The sequence below is a fragment of the Acyrthosiphon pisum genome, chromosome A2 (assembly GCF_005508785.2).
Source record: "Acyrthosiphon pisum isolate AL4f chromosome A2, pea_aphid_22Mar2018_4r6ur, whole genome shotgun sequence".
In the NCBI taxonomy this organism is placed as follows: Eukaryota; Metazoa; Arthropoda; class Insecta; order Hemiptera; family Aphididae; genus Acyrthosiphon; species Acyrthosiphon pisum.
Window position 1 is genome coordinate 49,414,242 of NC_042495.1, and position 19,086 is coordinate 49,433,327.

Here is a 19,086-nt window from a genome sequence, read left to right on the forward strand (position 1 = left end):
GCGGACCGATAGGTTCCCCTGGGTTATCGCCGACTCGGATTGGTGGTGTTGACTGGTTAGTAGGCGATGCGGCGTGCAATTTATAGTTGATCGCAGATCGCAACGTCTTTGTCGACGCGGTTTCCTCCATGAATTCCGGGGTTCGCACAGTGTTATCAAATCAAGTAGAATCCATCATGGTTTTGTTGTTTTGTAGTGTTTACGTTTTTATTGATGCTAAAATTATGTATTTAATGCGATCCAAGATCGGTCTCACATAGGTTTGGCGGACTTTCGTATCGACCGTTGTGTTTGTGTTCGGCGTACGGTGCTCGCCATGTATTCGAAAGGCAAGGGGTCGTCGGTGCCGTCGGACGCACAAGCCAGAGAAAGGTTAGCGCTTTATGTTTACGAATACCTATTGCACACAGGTGCCTCCAAAGCGGCGCAAACGTTCCTTAGCGAGATTCGCTGGGACAAAAACATCACTCTAGGTGAGCCACCCGGGTTCCTCAGCTCTTGGTGGTGCGTATTTTGGGATCTGTACTGCGCGGCGCCCGAACGCCGCGACAACTGCGAACATTCCAGTGAAGCCAAAACATTCCACGACTATGGTTTCGTTAATCCAACCAATTACAACCCCGGTGGCGTCAATGGCATTGGACACAACACTGGACCGTCCCCTGGGCCGATGGGCCCAATGCCACCTAACGATTCAATCCCTCCCGGACCCGGAATGCCGCCAAGTTTTTTCAACAACTCAAACATGAGACCGTCACCTACTCATCCTGTATCACAATCAAGCCCTCATCCACCACCCAATGCTCCCCACAATCAAATGATGAACCAGCCTTTTATGGGCCCTAGGTATCCCGGTGGCCCTCGGCCCGGTGTAAGAATGCCACCTCATATGCCTAATGATTTTAATAGCCCAAATCAACCCATGATGAATAATATGGATATTATGCGTCCTGGACCGCCAGTTATGAATCCTAGAATGAATCTATCACGGGGTGGCTATGGTCCTCCAATGCGAGGAATGCCTCCTGGTAATGTTATGGGTCCCGGCCCTGGCCCTGGAATGCATCCTGGTATGGGCATGGGTCCAGTTGGTCGACCTCAATGGACACCGGGTAATCCAAATCATCCGATGAGTTATACATCTTCATCACCTGGAAATTACCCTCAAGGCCCCCCCGGTCCTGGTACACCATTGATGGCGAGTCCTCAAGATTCAAACTCTGGTGGTGAAAATATGTACACAATGATGAAATCTGTACCTGGCGGTAGTATGCCAGGTGAATTTTCGATGGGAAATCCTGACTCTGCAGGACCATTAGGTCCAATGGGACCAAATTCAATGGGCCCTGTAATGAATGGTGATGGTATTGAAGGTATAAAACGATCTCCGCCTGATGGGCCAAGCACACCAAGAGATGATAGTGGTAGTGGTATGGGTGATTATAACCTAGGAGGATATGGTGGACCTGTGGACAACGATCAAAATGAATCTGCGGCAATATTGAAAATTAAAGAAAGTATGCAGGAAGAAGCAAAAAGGTTTGAAAAAGATTCTGACCACCCAGAGTATTACATACCATAAAAGTTGCAGGCATTTTAAAAGCAACTCATCATCTCTGGTATTTAGAAAAAATTCTTGCCAAAATGTATGTATATTTATATTATTACTTATTATTTATCACTTAAAGGTTTAAAGATTACTTAATATCATTGTAAATAGTTCCCAGCGTGTCATGTGAAAACGCTGTCAATATTATGTGCTTCTTGTATTTTGTTATTTCTTTTATAGTGTTTTAAGACATTTCTGTGGATCACCTTTAATCTTGTATGTTATATTTTAGATTATCGGAATTTAGATTTATAACTTATGTAACCAAAGGAGTATTTCATAATTATCCGTTTTGGGCCTACAGCTAATTACCATTATTGCAATGCAAGTTATTATAATTTGTCCCCTATGGAAAAATGGACATAATATTTATTTCAATGCTTAATCAATATTTTGAATAAGAAAAAACATTAACTTACTCCAAGCAAACTGTTTATTGATTATAAACGATTACCTATTTAAAACAGCATTTATAATCAACAATAAACATTAATGCATTATAAATATAGTTCTCCTCTAAATAATATACAAATTAAAAATAGCTAAATTTACCATTTGGTATTTTTGATCTTATTATTAAAATTATGTTAATTTTTTTAAAGTGATGAATATTAAGTATGAATTTACTTAATAGTTATAAATGCATTAAAGTTATTCATATTTTTTTTCTCCTGAGGAACATGTAAACACTGAAATTATTGTTGAAGTTTCAATCCAAAAAAACCTACCGTGTATATGATTTAAAAAGAAATTTAGTATTTTCATGCTTGTTCTGTAAAAAAATGACAAGTGATGAGAGTTTAATTTATTTTTTATCGAATATTGATATTCGTTTTGTGATGACATGTGCTTAAACCTTGCATAATGTCTCTTTTTGCATACCTACAAATTTATATGATAATCAGTAATCTCTAATTAGTAAAACAACTTAAAAATATCCTTGAAATTTTTGGTTGGGATACCAGTTAATTTTAACAATTAGAGGGCTTTATTCAGATTTATTATGCCCATAATTTTAATTAATTTTAAATTATTACACACTTTATTTATTTTTGTTTGAAATGTATGTATAAGACGAGGGAAATGAGAAAGATGTAAGATGATTCTCTTATAGACTCATCACATTATCCTAGAGTGTACCATAAATTTATATTGTATATTAATTTTAACATTTAATCTATTTTTAAACCATTTTCGTCTTTGTGTATGTATGTTGCTGACTTAGTGAGAGGACAACTTAAAATTTGTTGTTTAATTTGCATGAAATTTTTTTTTTTAAGAATTATGTAAAACGCTCTACTGCGTTCTGATATTGTTCTTATTTAGTGTTATAAAATATTGTTCTTAATGTTTTTTCTACATAGTGTGACTATATTTTCCCAACCAAACCCTGTCCATAAATATTTTCTTCTTAAAGCTTGATGCAAATAATTAATAATTTTTTTTTTTTAATTAGTTAAGTTAATATCTAAGTATTCAATATTTGTATAGTATTAAAAGTAGTATAGACATTATTATTTATTATACTGATATAAAAATAAAATATATAGTTTGGCTCAAATGTTTAAAGCGCTTTAAATATACGCGCAGATAATTTTGAATTATTATTAAGTACAATTCATGCTTTAATTATGACTTCCAATTTGAATGAAAAATTCTATTAACATTTATTTTACAATCTTTTTCATGTGCATTCATCAATATTTTGATACTTCCAGTTTTGTACCTTGGATGTTCTTTCTTTCTTCCGTTTTAAATTTAATAATATCCCATACTTTTTTGTTTAAGATTCTTTTGAAACAAACTAAATAATTTCAAACATTAATCAGAATATATATATACATCTGTTAAGAAATATAATTTGGTGTCAACATTTTATGTCAAGTATTGTAAAGTAAATCAAAAAATTAAATATGGTTATTTAAAATTGTATTGTTAATTTTCAAGAACCTCAATAGCATATATCATTATGTATCATTATGGTCTTATATCAATATTATAATTAGACAAAAATATGTTGTCAAATAAGAGGATCTATATTGCTTTATTGTATATAATATTGATGTGTACATATAGGCTGTGGATAAAAAATAATATTTAGACAATTATTAAAAAAAAAAAATTAAAGCAATCTACCTACTTATTGTTAATCATACAAACCTATTTACATTTTAAGGTAATCTAGAAAAATATGTACGTATATAGTATATATTATTGGCAAATCAATAATAATTCTTTCCTTTTTTTCATTTTTATCCCCTTGATCAAACTCTAGTCTTTTTGCCTTTATCTTCTTAAAGTTATTTAAAAATGAAAAATAAAGATAAAGATTATATATACATACACGTATTATATCCTATAATAATGGTATATAATATTATACGTTAAGTCAATTAAGTATACAATTATTGTTATAAAAACAAAAATATTATTTATCTTAGTTTCTTTAAAAGATTGTTTGTGTTTCGACGTTTAGGTCCTATTATTTTCCTTATTATAATGAAATTTAATTCTAATAAATATAATATATAATATAATATTATTATATAGTTTACAAAAAAAAATAATCATTGTCTATCTTATTGATACCTATATAACTGAGAAAAAAATACTTCAACCTCAATATATTTGCCTCCATGAAATCATATTGAGAAATACATATTGAATTTATTCAAATGTTGAAATGTTGAATGATCTCAGTAATGTCTAATAGTGAAAGGATATAAATCCAAATAAATTGGTGCTTCTTGTTCTTCAGATTATTACAGCACATAGGAGTATTTAATAAAAAATATTATGTTGCACCATACAACAAAGGTCAAAAGGCAAGAAATGAGATTTCATGACTTCATATTGTTATGGTTTATGAACTAATGTCAAATATTATGACTTATCTAAGTGATAAGTGTTCTTCAAACAATAAAACTTCTGGGGTATAGTGATTACCTAACAGTGAAATTATGGAATGGTAATTATATAGGAAATTCTAACAGAAGGCACATTTTTAATGTGAAATAATTATTTATTTTATGATGAATACCATTCAAAATATTTTCAAGGCGAAATTAAATAATGTCTTTGGGATGATTCATGTTAAACCATTACCAGGTAAGAGTGTATAAGTATGCACCAACAGATACATTTCACTATTGCCGTTAGATAAATTTTGAATCCTATTTTCAACTTTGAATAATGATATTCAGGCACACCGTTGCATGATAGAAGCATTAAACAAATAGTATACACTTCCTGCAAAGAAGCTGAGATATATATGAAATGTGGTGTAGTAAGCATTCAACAGTTATACTTAAAAAGATGCTACACCCGCATGAATTGTCTCTGTCTTATAAACATATGTGTTAAACGGGGGACAGTTTAACTGTGCATTCTGAATAATTCTATTAACTCTGTTATGTTTAATATAAGAGAGAATTAACCTATTATGAAATTTTAAAGTAAGACTGTTATCTAGTGAACTGTGTTGTTTTTTTATATTTTAATTTTAAAGCGTGTTACGAGTAGTTTAAATTGTAAATTGTTTGTACATCTTAAATTCTTAGAAAACTTTCTTTAATACTCTTTTAACTCTCTTTAAAATTAAAATATAAAAAAAACATATATAAAAAGAGATTCACTTGATTAGGTAAGAGTGTTACCTCTAAATTTCATTATAGTTAAATGGATTCGGAATATACACTGCCATGTTGTGTTTGTAAGACGGATACAACACATGCAAGTATAGCGTTCTCTTGAGACAGTGCCTAATACAATAATCTTATAACTATCAATTGTCATCAACTATAGGACGGAATTATTGTTGAAAATATGCATGATATACCTTATATGCCTGCCAAAGAAATAGGTCCAGAAATTGTGTCCTCAATGACTAGAATTTGTACAGCAGTTAGACAATTGGTACCTGAACACGTCCCTTGTGGTCTGCAAGTGGGTTAGAATTATTATAGTTGTACAACATTTACCGATTTGCTGATAACAACTCTAGATATTGGCTGCAGCCAATGAAGAAGCAATCGCTGTTGCACATGCAACAGACTTCCAGTTTATTAGGGCTGAAGGTTTTGTTTTCGGTCATGTCGCTGACGAAGGTTACATGGATGCATGTGCTGGTAAGTTATTGAGGTATCGCAAATCAATAGGAGCACAAGAAGTGTGTATATTTACGGATGTAAAAAAAAAACACAGGTAATTTCATTGTACTATTGTGTTTACTTAACTAAGTTAAATATCTGCAAACTGTAAAGATCAAGGATCTTTTGGTCCAACAAAATATATTATTTGGTTCTTTTTATTACTCATAGTTCACATGCCATTACTCAAGATGTAAGTCTAATAGAAACTGCCAAAGCAGCAGAATTCTTTCTGTCCGATGGAATTATAGTGACTGGAACTGCAACAGGACAACCCGCCAAACCATATGATGTTACTGGTATGCAATTATAATGTATTTTATTTTTACATGAACATAGCATATAATATTAAATTTATCAATTCACAATTATGTTTTGTAGAGGTTAAAAACTCTGTGGATGTTCCGGTACTTGTTGGATCTGGTGTAACCATAAACAATGTACATGAGTACAGAGGTGTGGACGGATTCATAATTGGATCTCACTTCAAGAAACATGGCATGTATGAGAATATATCTTTTTACTTTAAAGCTCAAACAACAATAATTATACATAGGTAAATAATATTTGACAACAACTTTTGTTAACAGGTGGCAAAATGAACTCGATGACACTGTTATATTAGAATTTATGAATTGCCTAAGAAATGACTGAAATAAAGAAACTTGATTTATTCATTATTGAATGTAAGTTATCGTTTATTTGATTACATGAAGACAATTTTGATCATAGGCCATTAACGTAATATGTTATGGTCTTTATTTTTATAATATGGTATACCTAAGTAATAAGTATTGTACAAAAGAACTAATAACTAGTTACATGTTTCTAATAAAAAATAAATTAAGTAGTAAAAAAATATAATTGTTATACTTACAATACAAACTTTTATAAATGTGAAAATATTCAAATTTAAAAATAATTATAAAATTACAAATTTAACTAAAGTAATATATGTTACTACATTAGGAAACATTACCACAAAAGATATTATTCAAATATGATTAGTTAATTGTTACCAACTACATTCAAACAAAAATGGACAACATAACTGAGATCGGAAATGGATGGAGCACAAAAAAATTATAAGTTAAAAAAATAATTATATCCATTTTTGATTCTCTATACCGAATTTCTTCCCACTAATTTTTTTAATGTTGATCCAAAACTGAATACGAGATTTCTTGCTGAAGCCATATATGACATATTTTGATTTGACCTAACAATTGTTGAATCCTAGAAAAAAATTATATTATAAGAAAGGTGTACTTAGTATAATTAATATATTATAAGTATAATTTTTTAAAATTTAAAAAAAAAAATGTTTTGTATTTAATATTATATTAAGACTATTTACCGATTTCATTTTTTTAGTCGGACTTGAATAACAATTCTCATCAGTTTTATTTGTGTTGTTCTCCTTTTTTCTTTTGACCAATTTCAAAGGACCACATCTCTTTACTGGCATCAAAGAGTTGGCTTTGCACTGAAATAAAATCATTTTTACAACAAAAACATAATTAATTATCAATAATGCATATCATTAACATACTTTGTCAATAGATTGCTGCAACATTTCTACCCAAGAACATGTGGCATGAGGTGCGTCCATTGTGTAAAATACAAATTCCACAGACTGACAATTTATTGAAAACAGTCCTCTTTTGTACATGACAGATTTGGCTTCACACTTATTGAGTGGCAATACTCTGAGACAAACCAACTTTTCTGGATCCACCCACTCTTTACAATATAGTATCATGTCACTGAGCAATATCAAGTAACGGGGAATAGATGTACTACCCTCGGGTGACACTTTCATAAGAGGCCCTTCTTTAATTAATTTACGTCCTGGTAGTACAATGTTCACTTTGCCACAACCAGAAAGACTACGTTGAATGCTCACTAATCTGGACATGTTTTCTTGTTCTTGAACTAAGTTGTTGATATGATCTGCGACTTTACTTATTTGTTCTACTGCAGCTTTAAATGGATAACATTTATAAAAATTACTAAACAATGAAATGATATTCAAATTTAAACCTAAACTAAAAATAGAATGAATTTTTTTCATTAATGTAATTACATACCTTTAATATCATTATAACCTTGATGTTCAGTAGGCGTATAATTCTGAAGTTCACGTAAAAGCATCAGATAACGAGGTATTCTTTGAATGGGAGTTATCAAGAGTGAATTCAATTTAGCAGATACATCTGGCCTTGATTCTTGTGTACATACAAAGCGATAGAGTTTTGGATGAGATTTTGGTAAGTCCTAAAAGTGAATACAATTAGTTTTTAAATCGATTAAATAATAAAAAACTATTTTTACTTGAAGTGTATCTAATACATTCTTGTAATTGAATGCGTAAACTGAATAAAGTTTAAGAAATGGAGCAGTGTTCAAGAAAACTTGTCCAATATTTTCTTTTGCCGGATGTAATTGAACCAAAAGTTCTTTATTCACGTTCAGTATTGTCTCAACATTGCCAAACAATTTACCTATGACTTGACTTGAGGCGAGTTTCTGTTCTTCCATTGGGCGTTTAAAATACTGTAACAATACGGTTAGATATTAAGTTAAAACAATGTGATGGCATAAAATATAAGTACGTTGTAGTCTCAAACAGACTTACTGTTATCAATTTGTCTAACTGGTGGATATAGTTTGTTTCTGAGACACATATCTCTTGAATGGATCGAATCCTCAACTTTGCTATGCGTTTCTCATTATCATCACAAATATGTTGGTCCAAGTCCCGCAGCACTATTGTACGACAACAAAATGATTATAATAAGCTAAGAATCGATGTAAGTTAACGGGTATTTCGGTTTTACCTTTTTGTTTCGTTTTGGCCGAAAGTATGTTCTGTTGATCCAATACTCCCCGCAGTTCTTTGACAAAATGATTCGGAGGCGTCATAGGCACAAACGAACTAATTTCGTCCATTCTTTAATTATTTAAATTTATCGAACGCGGTGCACAGTATGAATCAAAACGGCGGGAGACGGATCACGGAAACTGAATAGCTTATTGAAAATATTCTAAATAGATCTGAGATTGAACTGGCGATTATATGATAATACAAAATAATGGTAAAACTGAACAAATCGTCATCACTCATCAGCCATCACCTGAAATCTCAATTCTTATAATCAGCCGCAGCGGCAATCGGCATTCGAATTAATTATGACGTTTTTCGGAAACGTAGAAAAAGTACGTTACGACCGTACCAGTGTGACCAGATAGATGAACAAACCGATGTCAATTAAGATACAAAGGTGGTTGCTTTGTGAAAAATTCTGAAACTTGAGAATTTTCAAAATAGCCGAACTGTCTTCACTCTTCACCGTCCTGTAAAAATATTTCAATTCACAATATTATTGTCTCACCCAAAATTATCTTACGAGTTTGGATCATTATTCATCAGGTTTTCATCATTCATAAACGACCAAAAAATCACAAAATTGTTAAAATTCGAACGACCAATATCGGTTTGCCGCACTGATTTCTTCGATGCAAAGAGGTTACGTCTGTCGTTGGCGTATGCACTGTGCGCTCCCAGATGATAAGTTCATTCCAGATGGCTATTAATGATTAATCCACATTCCATGACGTATTTTAAAAATAACCGTCGTCGGCCGTATGGACTAGCGAGTAGGGACGTAGGGTTCTAATTTTTGTTTCAGTATTGAAGTATTCTGATTTCTGCCAATTTCTTCATCGTCAACTTTACATTATAGTATTAAATAGGTATTCTGTATTTGAGTATTTTCTGACTCAACTTCTTTTCCTGAGATCCTTATTTTCAATATCACATCTTCCGCTTCATTAATTTATAGTCTTCATCGAAAATGAGTAGTTACGCACTCAAGTCAAAAGAAAACAGAATACAGAGGCCACGACCGCCGCCGGTAACCGCCGCGGCTTCTAATGTGGCTTCGTCCGCGCCCCGTCGCACCGTGGGTTTCGGGACGACCACGAACACCGTCACGGTTGCTAAACCGATTGGTGCGCAGTACCGTCGATCCGTGTCTACAACTATTAACAAGACACCGGATCTACTACACCCTCCCAAGTTTGGCGGCCAACAGCTCTCCAACCGCAGTTGCAAGCCGGACATCACTAAAAATCTGCCCTCCAAAACCGTTCAAAAACCACCGTCACAGCCGTGTGAACCGGTGGCCCAGTCAAGGTGAGATGCTTATTGATGTAACTACCTGTGAATGTGAGTGATCTTGTCTTGGTAACAGAATTATGTAAATCTGGCAGTCTGAGGAAACATGTGTAGTTTAAAATATCACAGTGTACCTGGCGGTTGCATGTCCCTGAATACAGTATACCTACTATGGTTTTTGACAAACACTGAGAAATTTCCAACTTAACCTACCATTTAAGGTATTGAATCAATCATTATATGCATGATACATAGAGGTCTTCTAGTACTCAATATATATATATATTCATTTATGCGTTTAAAAAACAAATAATATGCTCAAAAAAAAATATAATATATAAAATGTGGTATTTAAATTGTAATATTTCCTCGAAAGAAATATAAAAATGATATTTTTTTAATTGATAAAACCTTGAAAAATTAATTGCGCGATAATCAAATAACAGATCCTATACAATAAAATATAAATTAGGACGGACAACTAGAGTTTACTTCCTACATCCAGATCCGTGACTGTGTTATCGGCCAGATAGTGAATTACCTAACCGATAATATTAACAGTAGGTATGTAGGTATAGGTACATTTGGAAAATAAAATTAGATATAGGTATGTTTTATTTTATTCAATATCATCAAAATATGTCAAATACAATTTTAACTAATATAATCTTATTTTTGTTTTCATTATATCTAATTTGTTTATTGTTTTAATAAACCTTCTTTTGTAATAATAATAATAATAAATAAAGATAATTATCAAAAAAAAAAAAAGTTAAGGTGTACCTATCACTAAGATAGGTATATTATAGGTCATAGTAGGTATACTTATCTAGAAAGCCTTAATAGCTAAATATATTAAGGCTCTCTACACACAAATTACCAAGTGAACTCAGCGCCCAAAACTCGTATAATGCTGCGCATTCCCACCACTTTATCAGCGTGAATGCTGCCTGTCAAATGTCACCACTAGACTTCACAGCATTACCGTTATATACACGTAAAAGTACCCCGTAGCGGGAGAATTTAGACTTTAAGACTACGGATCATGTTCATTTGGATGCGCAAGCGATTATGCGTTTTCTCTGTGATTTGGATATAAGTACCTATATTGTATATACCAAGCATGCCCAACTCACAGGTTAAAAATATTTAATTAAAAACAAAACTTAATCATAAATTATTAAAGTGTCAATCCAGAACAATTGGCCATCCGTAAATAAAGGAATTATTATTATCACAAAACAATTGTAATACCGGTACATATTATGACAACCCCAAATTATTTATAATGGTATTAAGTAATCTTTAAACTGTTGAGGCTTCAAGGTTAAGCGATAAATAATAATTAACAATATAAATATACAGGTAACTACCTACCTATCTTGTATTTAAATAATCTTGAAATTCCCTTGTTACCAATTATTTTTATAGGCTTTTAAAATGTAATTACATACATTGTTATAATTTAAAATAATAATATGTAGCTCACAGTAGGTACTTAATATTTTTTGAATTAAAATATTTTAAGATTAGATAAATTATTATTCATACCTACTATTAAAATATTTTATAGGTATTACAATTAATGAGTATCAAGATGAAGTAAAACAGTTTGTTGCACGCTAGTCATTGTTCTTACCTATGCTTTATTCATAAAGAAACTATGCTAATAATTTTTATTCTTAGACAATTTTTCAATAATATTTCAACCATATTTATGTACTTCCCTAATTTCTACCCATATTCTATACTTTAAGTTAATCCTTGCTATAATTTTGTTTTATCCACAAGCTTATGAAATTTTAAATGTCAAATAAGTAGGTAGGTACTGTGCACTTAAATAGTTTCATTAAATATCATTAAATTACCAGGATTTATCATTAGTTATTTTTTTAATTTCTTATACAAACCTTATCTTGTGTTGTAATAAATGAACCATGAATAGTACTATAATATATCCACTTGTTAAAAATAAATAATTTTGTTTTTCAGGGTTCCCCCCAAAGAAATATTTAAAATTCCAACTGTTGCTAATATACCAAAAAAAGCTACACAAGTGGCCAATCCACCTACAACAGTCAATCAACTCCAGAACAATTTGAAGGCAGCCACCCTTGATGAAAAACCTTCTACTGATCAACAAAACAATAAAAACATGGGACTAACAGATAAAAAAAATGAGTAAGTTTAACATGCCTACATAATAAATAAATTATCATTAAATACCTAATAATGGTATGTATTTACTATTTATTATTTAAATAGAATGAAATGGACATTGGAAAATTTTGATATTGGTAAAGCATTGGGAAAAGGAAAATTTGGAAATGTGTATCTTGCCAGAGAAAAGAGTTCTGGATTTATTGTTGCTCTTAAAGTTTTATTTAAAACGCAAATTTTAAAAGCAAATGTTGAGCACCAGCTCAAAAGAGAAATTGAAATTCAAACACATCTAAGGTAAACGCTAAATTAATTAAATTAAAAAAATATTCTGCACCTATGTAAAGCAAATTAATATTTATCTTTTTTTTTCAGGCACCCTAATATTGTACGTATGTTTGGTTATTTCCATGATGATGCTAGAGTATATATGATCCTAGAATATGCACCTAAACAGCTGTACAAAGAATTGCAAGCTCAAGAAAATCAACGTTTCTCTGAAGATAGGTAAATTTAATACAAATTATGTGATATTAAAATTATTAGATGTATTTGTATAAACTATAACTAATAATACACCTATCAATAAATAATACATTTTTTCTAACTTTAAAATAATTTATTTATACTTGTCCTGAACATTTATAGAAAAATTATTAATTTGATTAAAAAAATAATATGTACTACTATTGTGTTAAATAGGGCAGCATTTTATATTAAGCAATTAACAGAAGCGTTGATTTATTGCCATGATAAAAATATTATACATCGTGATATAAAACCAGAGAATCTTTTACTTACCAAAGGAGGTGACTTGAAAATTGCTGATTTTGGGTGGTCCGTACATACACGGGATTCAAAGTAATTATTGTTAAAAAGGCCTCTTTGATTTCAAAGTTAACACCTATACTCCGGCCCACGAGAGAAGTAACCCATTTCGCGCATGCTGACTGACGGAATTCCCCCACTTAGAGCCTTTCGCTGTATGTCAAATACGTGGAGATGCGCGGATTCGGACGCGATTTGGTCGGGACACGAGTTACTTCTCTCGTGGGCCGGAGTATATAACTTGTGTTTTATAAATTATAAATTATTTTTATTTTTCAGGCGCATGACATTATGTGGAACCTTGGACTATTTGCCACCAGAAATGGTGAGTGGAAACTCTCATGACAAATCAGTCGATGTTTGGAGCGTAGGTGTATTATTATATGAGATTTTAGTTGGCAAACCACCTTTTGAAGCTTCGACGTATGAAGAAACGTATAAAAGGATATTAAATGCTCAATATATTTTCCCGCAACATGTTGCTCCACTGGCTCGAGATCTCATATCACGTGTAAGTACTTTTTAAACATAATTTTTCAATCCCTATATTAGATGTGGATTTATATGATATATCATAATACAATAATATAATTTACTGTTGTTTAGTTATTAAGAGTGAAACCAGAGACTCGTTTACCTCTCAAAGATCTGTTACTACATGACTGGATAAAAATACACACAAACCTCTAAAAGTAACAAATAGTCTTAAGAATTCAATTTTATGGAATATATTTTGTATGTAATTATTTAAAAAAAAATTAACTAGACTTTTTAATGAATTTAATTTATCTATTATATTTGTTATTGTGGTATTTTAAAAAGTGTAATTAAACAAAATAATTGTATTGTTAAGACTTAGCATTAATGACATTTTTTTGTGTATAACATTTTTTTGTTCTATTTTAAAAGCCCCTAAGTCTTAATTTGATAGTTTTATTATACTTTAAGACATGAATTGTCTCATATTTTATTTAAACTATCATTATATTTTACTACACTTATATTATATACTATATGCTAAGGAAAATTAAAGTTTGCAATAGTTCTTTAATTATGCAGGTATGAAAAAAAAATTTGGATACTTTCTCATAATTTAATTTTTACATTGGTGAAGTTGATATATTTCTTTTCTATATAAAAATAAGTCCACACTAAACTGTGATTTATAATATATACCTATTCATTAAAAAATATAATTTTAATGTGTACATACTAATAGTATATTATTTTTGACATTCTGTAGTTTTTAACATGTTCTAAATCAAAATATTTTTATGATGGATGCTAATAAAATAAATACTGAATTAAGTTTTTTTTATGTTTTATTCGTAAAAATCATAACTTAAATAATTTAATATTACATAATATAGGTATTTTTAGTATATCCATGTTTGATTGAAATTTTCAAACTCATTCTTTCCATTTTCCGTCCACATATCAAGACTTATGCTTTAGGGAAGAAATTTATCTAAATGGTAAATATATTTATAATTATAATTACATATCATAAACATACTTAACATGTTATATTTTTTCAAAATTTAAAACAATAATCTCACTTTTTCTCCGTTTTTGACGAAGCAGTTTCTGATTACTCGTCCAGCTGCGCATTTTTCAGTGGTTTTCGGATCGATAACAGCTGTAAGAATAAAACCCGATTATCATCCGGAAATTACATTTGTATATTTGACTTTCTCGCCAGTCCCGAGTTTTCAATAAAACTTATCTAGACAATCGCGAACCCACCTTCTTTTTCGCAAGTTTCTATTATGGTTACTGCCTTCTTGTGCTCTTCTGGTTGATTTGCGAAGCGTATTCTAGCCATCGCCTTGCCGTCTTCCACACTGAACTTGTTATTTTTGATCAAATTAAGATTTTTGTACACGCACTCTAAGTAGCACCTTTGTTGCTCGTTCTGCGGTACTACCGTGTTACTGACCAGTGCCATGATCTCTTGGGGCGCGTGCAGCTCGTCCTTGCACTTCACCGCAATTGTGTTCAACTTCTGTTTCAGAGCCACATGTCCTTCGGTCATCTGTGTAAATAAATGGAATATCATCATGTAGCTGCGGGGAACATAAAAAAAAAATCCTAAACTGTTTTAGGTAGGCTCCCCCATAGGCGCAAATAGACAAATTATTTTGGGGGGACTAAAGCCCCTCTTATAATATTTTCTAAAAATTATATATGCTCAGTACTAATTACTGACTTTTAAACTGGAGGGACCTGGCAGAAATTTGGGGGGACTAAGTCCCCCCGAGCCCCCCCCCCTATTTGCGCTAATGTAGGCTCCTATGTATAATATACAATATACGATCAATTGTAATCGAGAGTACGCCGTAGTCGAAGATCTTGTACAATTATTAACCCCCCCTGGTTAATGCTTAAGAATCGATAAATACAATTTTAATTCAACTATTTTTCATTAACAAAAGACGACAAAAACAAATTTTTTATTTGCTTATACGTTTATCATTAGAGCAATGGATTTGTAGAAAATGAATTACATTTTGACGTACCTACTCTAACAGATTGCGTAACAAAAAGTTTAAATTAAGTACTAGGTAGGTAATAATTAATTTAATTTTGAAAATTTTTCTTTGGCCATTTTTTCGATAAAATTAATAATTTTTGTTAGTTAAAACTTTTTACACACATTTACTGAATTATTGTTTAATTTTCATATTTTAAATATTTTATATGTTCTGTACGCGCATGTAGTACTTAATTAATAATTAGATAGGTACTTCAATTTTAAATATTTTACACTTGCAGTTAGGTAGATATTTTTATTTTGATGATTCTTATTAGTTATTGGTGTACTAATAGTACATTTCGTATTTGAATAGTCCTACGTTGTTGTGATTTTTCCTTGGTATTTTATGATTTATAACAGCGGTTCTTAACCTTTTTATATCCGCATACCACCTACATTGTTTGAACATTTTCATGTATCATTTGACAAAATAACGTTTGTTTTTTTGCTTATCAAAAATGATTACGTTATTTTACATGTATGGAAATTAATTTTATTAGGAACTGCAAAATTACGATAATATAAGAATTTAATGCATAAAAAGAAAATTAAATATGTACAATCCTTATTTATATTATTAATATCAAATAAACCAAATAATATTTATTGTGATAATTATCCATGCCATTTTTTTATAAAGGGAGATTTTCTTAGTGTATACCACTATACCACAGGTTGTGAAACGCTGATTTATAATTTGAAAAATAATATGCGGTTGCTGTTAATAAAAATTAAATAATGTTTTATTCATTCCACATTTATCGCTTACTACCTATTTATTAATAAAATATTCTAAAATGAAATTATTAAATTCAGTTTTAAGGGTACTTGGAAGTTGGAAAACTTTTAGGGATAGCCATAGACGATCCATCCTTGTCTAAATGTTGGAGAACTGTAGCCCGACGTTTTAAAATAGTACAATACAAGATATCTACTGCAACAGTTTATATTATTATTGCATATATATATCTACATTTAGTTTCGGATATGTCACCCGCTAGTCCCTATTGTTGGTAGGGTATTAAATATTTAAATAGGTATCAGTGTCAAAAGGAAAAACAAATAGTGTGCTCTCGTTTTTGGAGGGTTGGCCGGTTGGGTTGATTTGGTTTTAACTTAAATAATAATTTGTAACGACTTATACTGTAGGCTTGGGCGTGGTGGAGTTTCCGGTTACTCCGGCGGAAGACTTGACGACGGCCGGCGGTTCAGTGCCGTTGACGGACGCTCCGCTGGCTGTCGTGACCGTAGCATTGACACCGGACTTGGTGGTGGTTGAACCGTGCACGTGATCCTTGGCGTACGTGGTCTGTGGGTGGCTGGTCTGGGTGGACGATGACTGTACCGGCAGGTGAGTGGGCGTAACGGCCATTGGCGGCTTCGTCGTGCCGCTCTTGTAGCAAGTAGATATGTTACATGGGTCCGAGCTCTGAATAAGAAACACCGAGTTGTAATGATCATTAATTAGTATTTACTATTTCTACTATTTCATCGTTATGCAGGTTTTTATACCAACGGTCTTAATCTTATTGGACTCGATACCCATTGTAATTTTATTATATAGATTATTTGCGACCCATATAATATTATGTGATAAATGTAGGTAATGTGAATGTTTCAAACACGATGTAGATATAAAATCTATCTATCTAAAATGTATCTACATCGTGGTTTCAAAAAAAAAGCCATCAAGTAGGACGTAAGTATCTGCAGTACAGAAGGCGTCGGTCGTCATTGAGTATAGGCACTGTAATATATCTGCATATTCTGCAAGTGTTAAATTTTAATTCAAAGATAATTGATAAACCATTGCTTATAATAAAAAACAGACTAACTAAACTTAGAGTATTGACGACGTGAAGCAGGTCTAACTTTTTGGTTACCAAAGAATTATTTTAGTAATAATATTTAAAGTTTATATTCTCCCCCCCACTATTTTTTTAAAAATATACTGACAATTTTCAATCTTGATCTCTTAAAAGTACCAACTAGATCCAATTTTTTACCAGGAACCTCCCTCCAACATCCACTAATACCTATAAGGCTATTTCAAATTATAATGCTATAGACGTGTGTATAATAAAATACCAAAAAAATATCTAGATATTTATATCAGTCTTCGTAATATTACAGTGACCCTTAGGTTGAGACTTGACTACTTAAGAATCAGCGGAGTCACTGTAAAAATATATAGAGCTATTAGAGGGTTCTTGTTCCTATATAATTATAAGATTTATAACTAGTAATTACCTACGAATATAAATTACAAGATAATATATATAATAGATAATAGATTCCCGACTTGAGAAACAGTATTAAAAAGTTAGTATTCGGATGGACTTAACAAAGATACCCAACTGATATTTGGGGCGTCATGTCAAAATAAAATGGATTTTGGGAAGAATCCATTATTTAGTGTATTTGCTATACGAATTCTCAGCACTCCTTGTTCTAAACGTATTATAAACCCCATAGATTTTAGTTTTTTTTTTAACCATTATTTAAAGACTTATTTTATTTATCGATTGTAGATTTTAATATACCAAAAATCACCCCGACCCTGCAGGAACCTATATAGATGAGCCAACGGAAAAGTTTCAAATGGAAATTCAAGTTCGGAACAAAACTGCGAGGCGGCTGGAGGTACATTATATAAATATAAGTGATAATAAACAACTACCCTACTATTACCGGTATGGACCTATTTATAAATATATACGTGGTATTGAATGGTTTTACCTGCACGGTGGCGACCAGAGCGACCAGGACGGCGGTCGCTGCAGATACCTTCATAATGTCGACGAATGTACTAGGTATGCACGAAGAGCTGATCTCGCACGACGCCGATGATATCTATGATATTGCACTGCTCGGTGTAATTAATGAAATTTAAACTTGCCCGCGTGTATCCCTTATAATTAACTCTAAAACGCGACAAACGGTAATATTGATCTATGTGGTCTTCGCGCTGCAGTATAAAGTCACCTGGTACGACTATCGACGAGTGTATTCGACTGACGCCCGGCCGCGGTCCCCGAGGTCTTTTATACGCACCTGGTGCCTTTGTCGCGGGGTTATGATTATGACCTCTGTGCACATTAAATAGCAATGAAACGCAATGTCTCTGCGGAGATCAAATTGACGCGAGGACGTCGATTTTTTTTCCATTTTCCCCCCGAACGCGTTTTACATAAGTGACGCGTCCTGTTTGCGCGGCGCACGTGAGAATTGAAGAATTAAATTGGCACGCCGCATACAATCTGCCGCCGTTCCCAAACAATAATATTATATATAGTCGTGATTTAAATTGGGGAACAAACCTATAGCGACGGCGATACAAAATTGTGTATATTATATTATTACGCGTATTCGCTCGCGTTACAATAATAATAATAATAATAATAATAATAGGTATTGTTGTTATTGCGTTGTTATATGTATATTATACATATATGTTTACATAAATAAACAGTGTCTTCATATGCACTGAACTCGTCCCGAGAAAAACGAAATACATTTCCGTGTCGTAGTTTTTAAAGTGGACAATAATAAAGCAATGTATGTAATAATATATATAATGAATATTATATAAATACATTTAAACATGTGTGATACACAGTGTTGT

General features: G+C 31.9%; 4 protein-coding genes and 1 pseudogene across 6 annotated transcripts; 3 read left to right on the plus strand and 2 right to left on the minus strand.

Moving 5' to 3' along the window:
* The first annotated feature begins 163 nt into the window (after positions 1 to 163).
* LOC100161077 lies at positions 164 to 3,206 on the plus strand (annotated as a pseudogene). Its single transcript, XR_511048.3, has one exon. The product of XR_511048.3 is annotated as a single-stranded DNA-binding protein 3 pseudogene (transcript).
* A 1,002-nt stretch (positions 3,207 to 4,208) lies between these two features.
* On the plus strand, positions 4,209 to 6,856 carry LOC100163104 (uncharacterized protein F13E9.13, mitochondrial-like). Of its 2 annotated transcripts, XM_016807258.2 has the most exons (8): positions 4,209 to 4,717; positions 4,813 to 4,895; positions 5,414 to 5,554; positions 5,613 to 5,812; positions 5,929 to 6,056; positions 6,139 to 6,259; positions 6,348 to 6,443; positions 6,727 to 6,856. In XM_016807258.2, exons 1-7 carry the CDS (start codon positions 4,639 to 4,641, stop codon positions 6,409 to 6,411), a joined length of 816 nt encoding a protein of 271 aa, XP_016662747.1. In that variant the 5' UTR covers positions 4,209 to 4,638; the 3' UTR covers positions 6,412 to 6,443; positions 6,727 to 6,856. The 2 variants fall into 2 exon arrangements, with proteins under 2 accessions (XP_016662747.1, NP_001232958.1); NM_001246029.1 differs by lacking the exon at positions 6,727 to 6,856 and having other exon boundaries at positions 4,542 to 4,717; positions 6,348 to 6,447.
* On the minus strand, positions 6,427 to 8,909 carry LOC100159028 (FYVE, RhoGEF and PH domain-containing protein 4). The gene is made up of 7 exons (XM_001942688.5): positions 8,598 to 8,909; positions 8,396 to 8,526; positions 8,092 to 8,313; positions 7,848 to 8,034; positions 7,310 to 7,740; positions 7,115 to 7,243; positions 6,427 to 6,993 (listed from the first exon to the last, which is right to left on the minus strand). The coding sequence occupies exons 1-7, from the start codon at positions 8,707 to 8,709 to the stop codon at positions 6,880 to 6,882; spliced, it is 1,326 nt and encodes a 441-aa protein (XP_001942723.1). The 5' UTR covers positions 8,710 to 8,909; the 3' UTR covers positions 6,427 to 6,879.
* Positions 8,910 to 9,102: 193 nt separating this feature from the next.
* On the plus strand, positions 9,103 to 14,225 carry LOC100167212 (serine/threonine-protein kinase Aurora-2). The gene is made up of 7 exons (XM_001942907.5): positions 9,103 to 9,955; positions 11,930 to 12,118; positions 12,203 to 12,394; positions 12,473 to 12,604; positions 12,800 to 12,958; positions 13,205 to 13,436; positions 13,532 to 14,225. Exons 1-7 carry the CDS (start codon positions 9,615 to 9,617, stop codon positions 13,613 to 13,615), a joined length of 1,329 nt encoding a protein of 442 aa, XP_001942942.1. The 5' UTR covers positions 9,103 to 9,614; the 3' UTR covers positions 13,616 to 14,225.
* Obp2 (odorant-binding protein 2) lies at positions 14,018 to 18,480 on the minus strand. Its single transcript, NM_001160056.1, has 5 exons — positions 18,201 to 18,480; positions 16,606 to 16,890; positions 14,672 to 14,960; positions 14,485 to 14,564; positions 14,018 to 14,393 (listed from the first exon to the last, which is right to left on the minus strand). Exons 1-5 carry the CDS (start codon positions 18,252 to 18,254, stop codon positions 14,370 to 14,372), a joined length of 732 nt encoding a protein of 243 aa, NP_001153528.1. The 5' UTR covers positions 18,255 to 18,480; the 3' UTR covers positions 14,018 to 14,369.
* Positions 18,481 to 19,086: the final 606 nt, after the last annotated feature.

Coding starts and splice junctions, on each gene's coding strand:
- LOC100167212 (XM_001942907.5), top strand. CDS start 9,615: ATGAGTAGTTACGCACTCAAGTCAAAAGAAAACAGAATACAGAGGCCA. Junction 12,119..12,202: donor CTAACAGATAAAAAAAATGA/GTAAGTTTAACA, acceptor TTATTTAAATAG/AATGAAATGGACATTGGAAA. Junction 12,395..12,472: donor GAAATTCAAACACATCTAAG/GTAAACGCTAAA, acceptor TTTTTTTTTCAG/GCACCCTAATATTGTACGTA.
- LOC100159028 (XM_001942688.5), bottom strand. CDS start 8,709: ATGGACGAAATTAGTTCGTTTGTGCCTATGACGCCTCCGAATCATTTT. Junction 8,527..8,597: donor GGCCAAAACGAAACAAAAAG/GTAAAACCGAAA, acceptor GTCGTACAATAG/TGCTGCGGGACTTGGACCAA. Junction 8,035..8,091: donor ATGTATTAGATACACTTCAA/GTAAAAATAGTT, acceptor ATTCACTTTTAG/GACTTACCAAAATCTCATCC.
- Obp2 (NM_001160056.1), bottom strand. CDS start 18,254: ATGAAGGTATCTGCAGCGACCGCCGTCCTGGTCGCTCTGGTCGCCACC. Junction 14,961..16,605: donor CCACCACGCCCAAGCCTACA/GTATAAGTCGTT, acceptor TTATTTACACAG/ATGACCGAAGGACATGTGGC. Junction 14,565..14,671: donor AGAAACTTGCGAAAAAGAAG/GTGGGTTCGCGA, acceptor TTATTCTTACAG/CTGTTATCGATCCGAAAACC.
- LOC100163104 (XM_016807258.2), top strand. CDS start 4,639: ATGATGAATACCATTCAAAATATTTTCAAGGCGAAATTAAATAATGTC. Junction 4,718..4,812: donor TCATGTTAAACCATTACCAG/GTAAGAGTGTAT, acceptor AATGATATTCAG/GCACACCGTTGCATGATAGA. Junction 6,260..6,347: donor CACTTCAAGAAACATGGCAT/GTATGAGAATAT, acceptor TTTTGTTAACAG/GTGGCAAAATGAACTCGATG.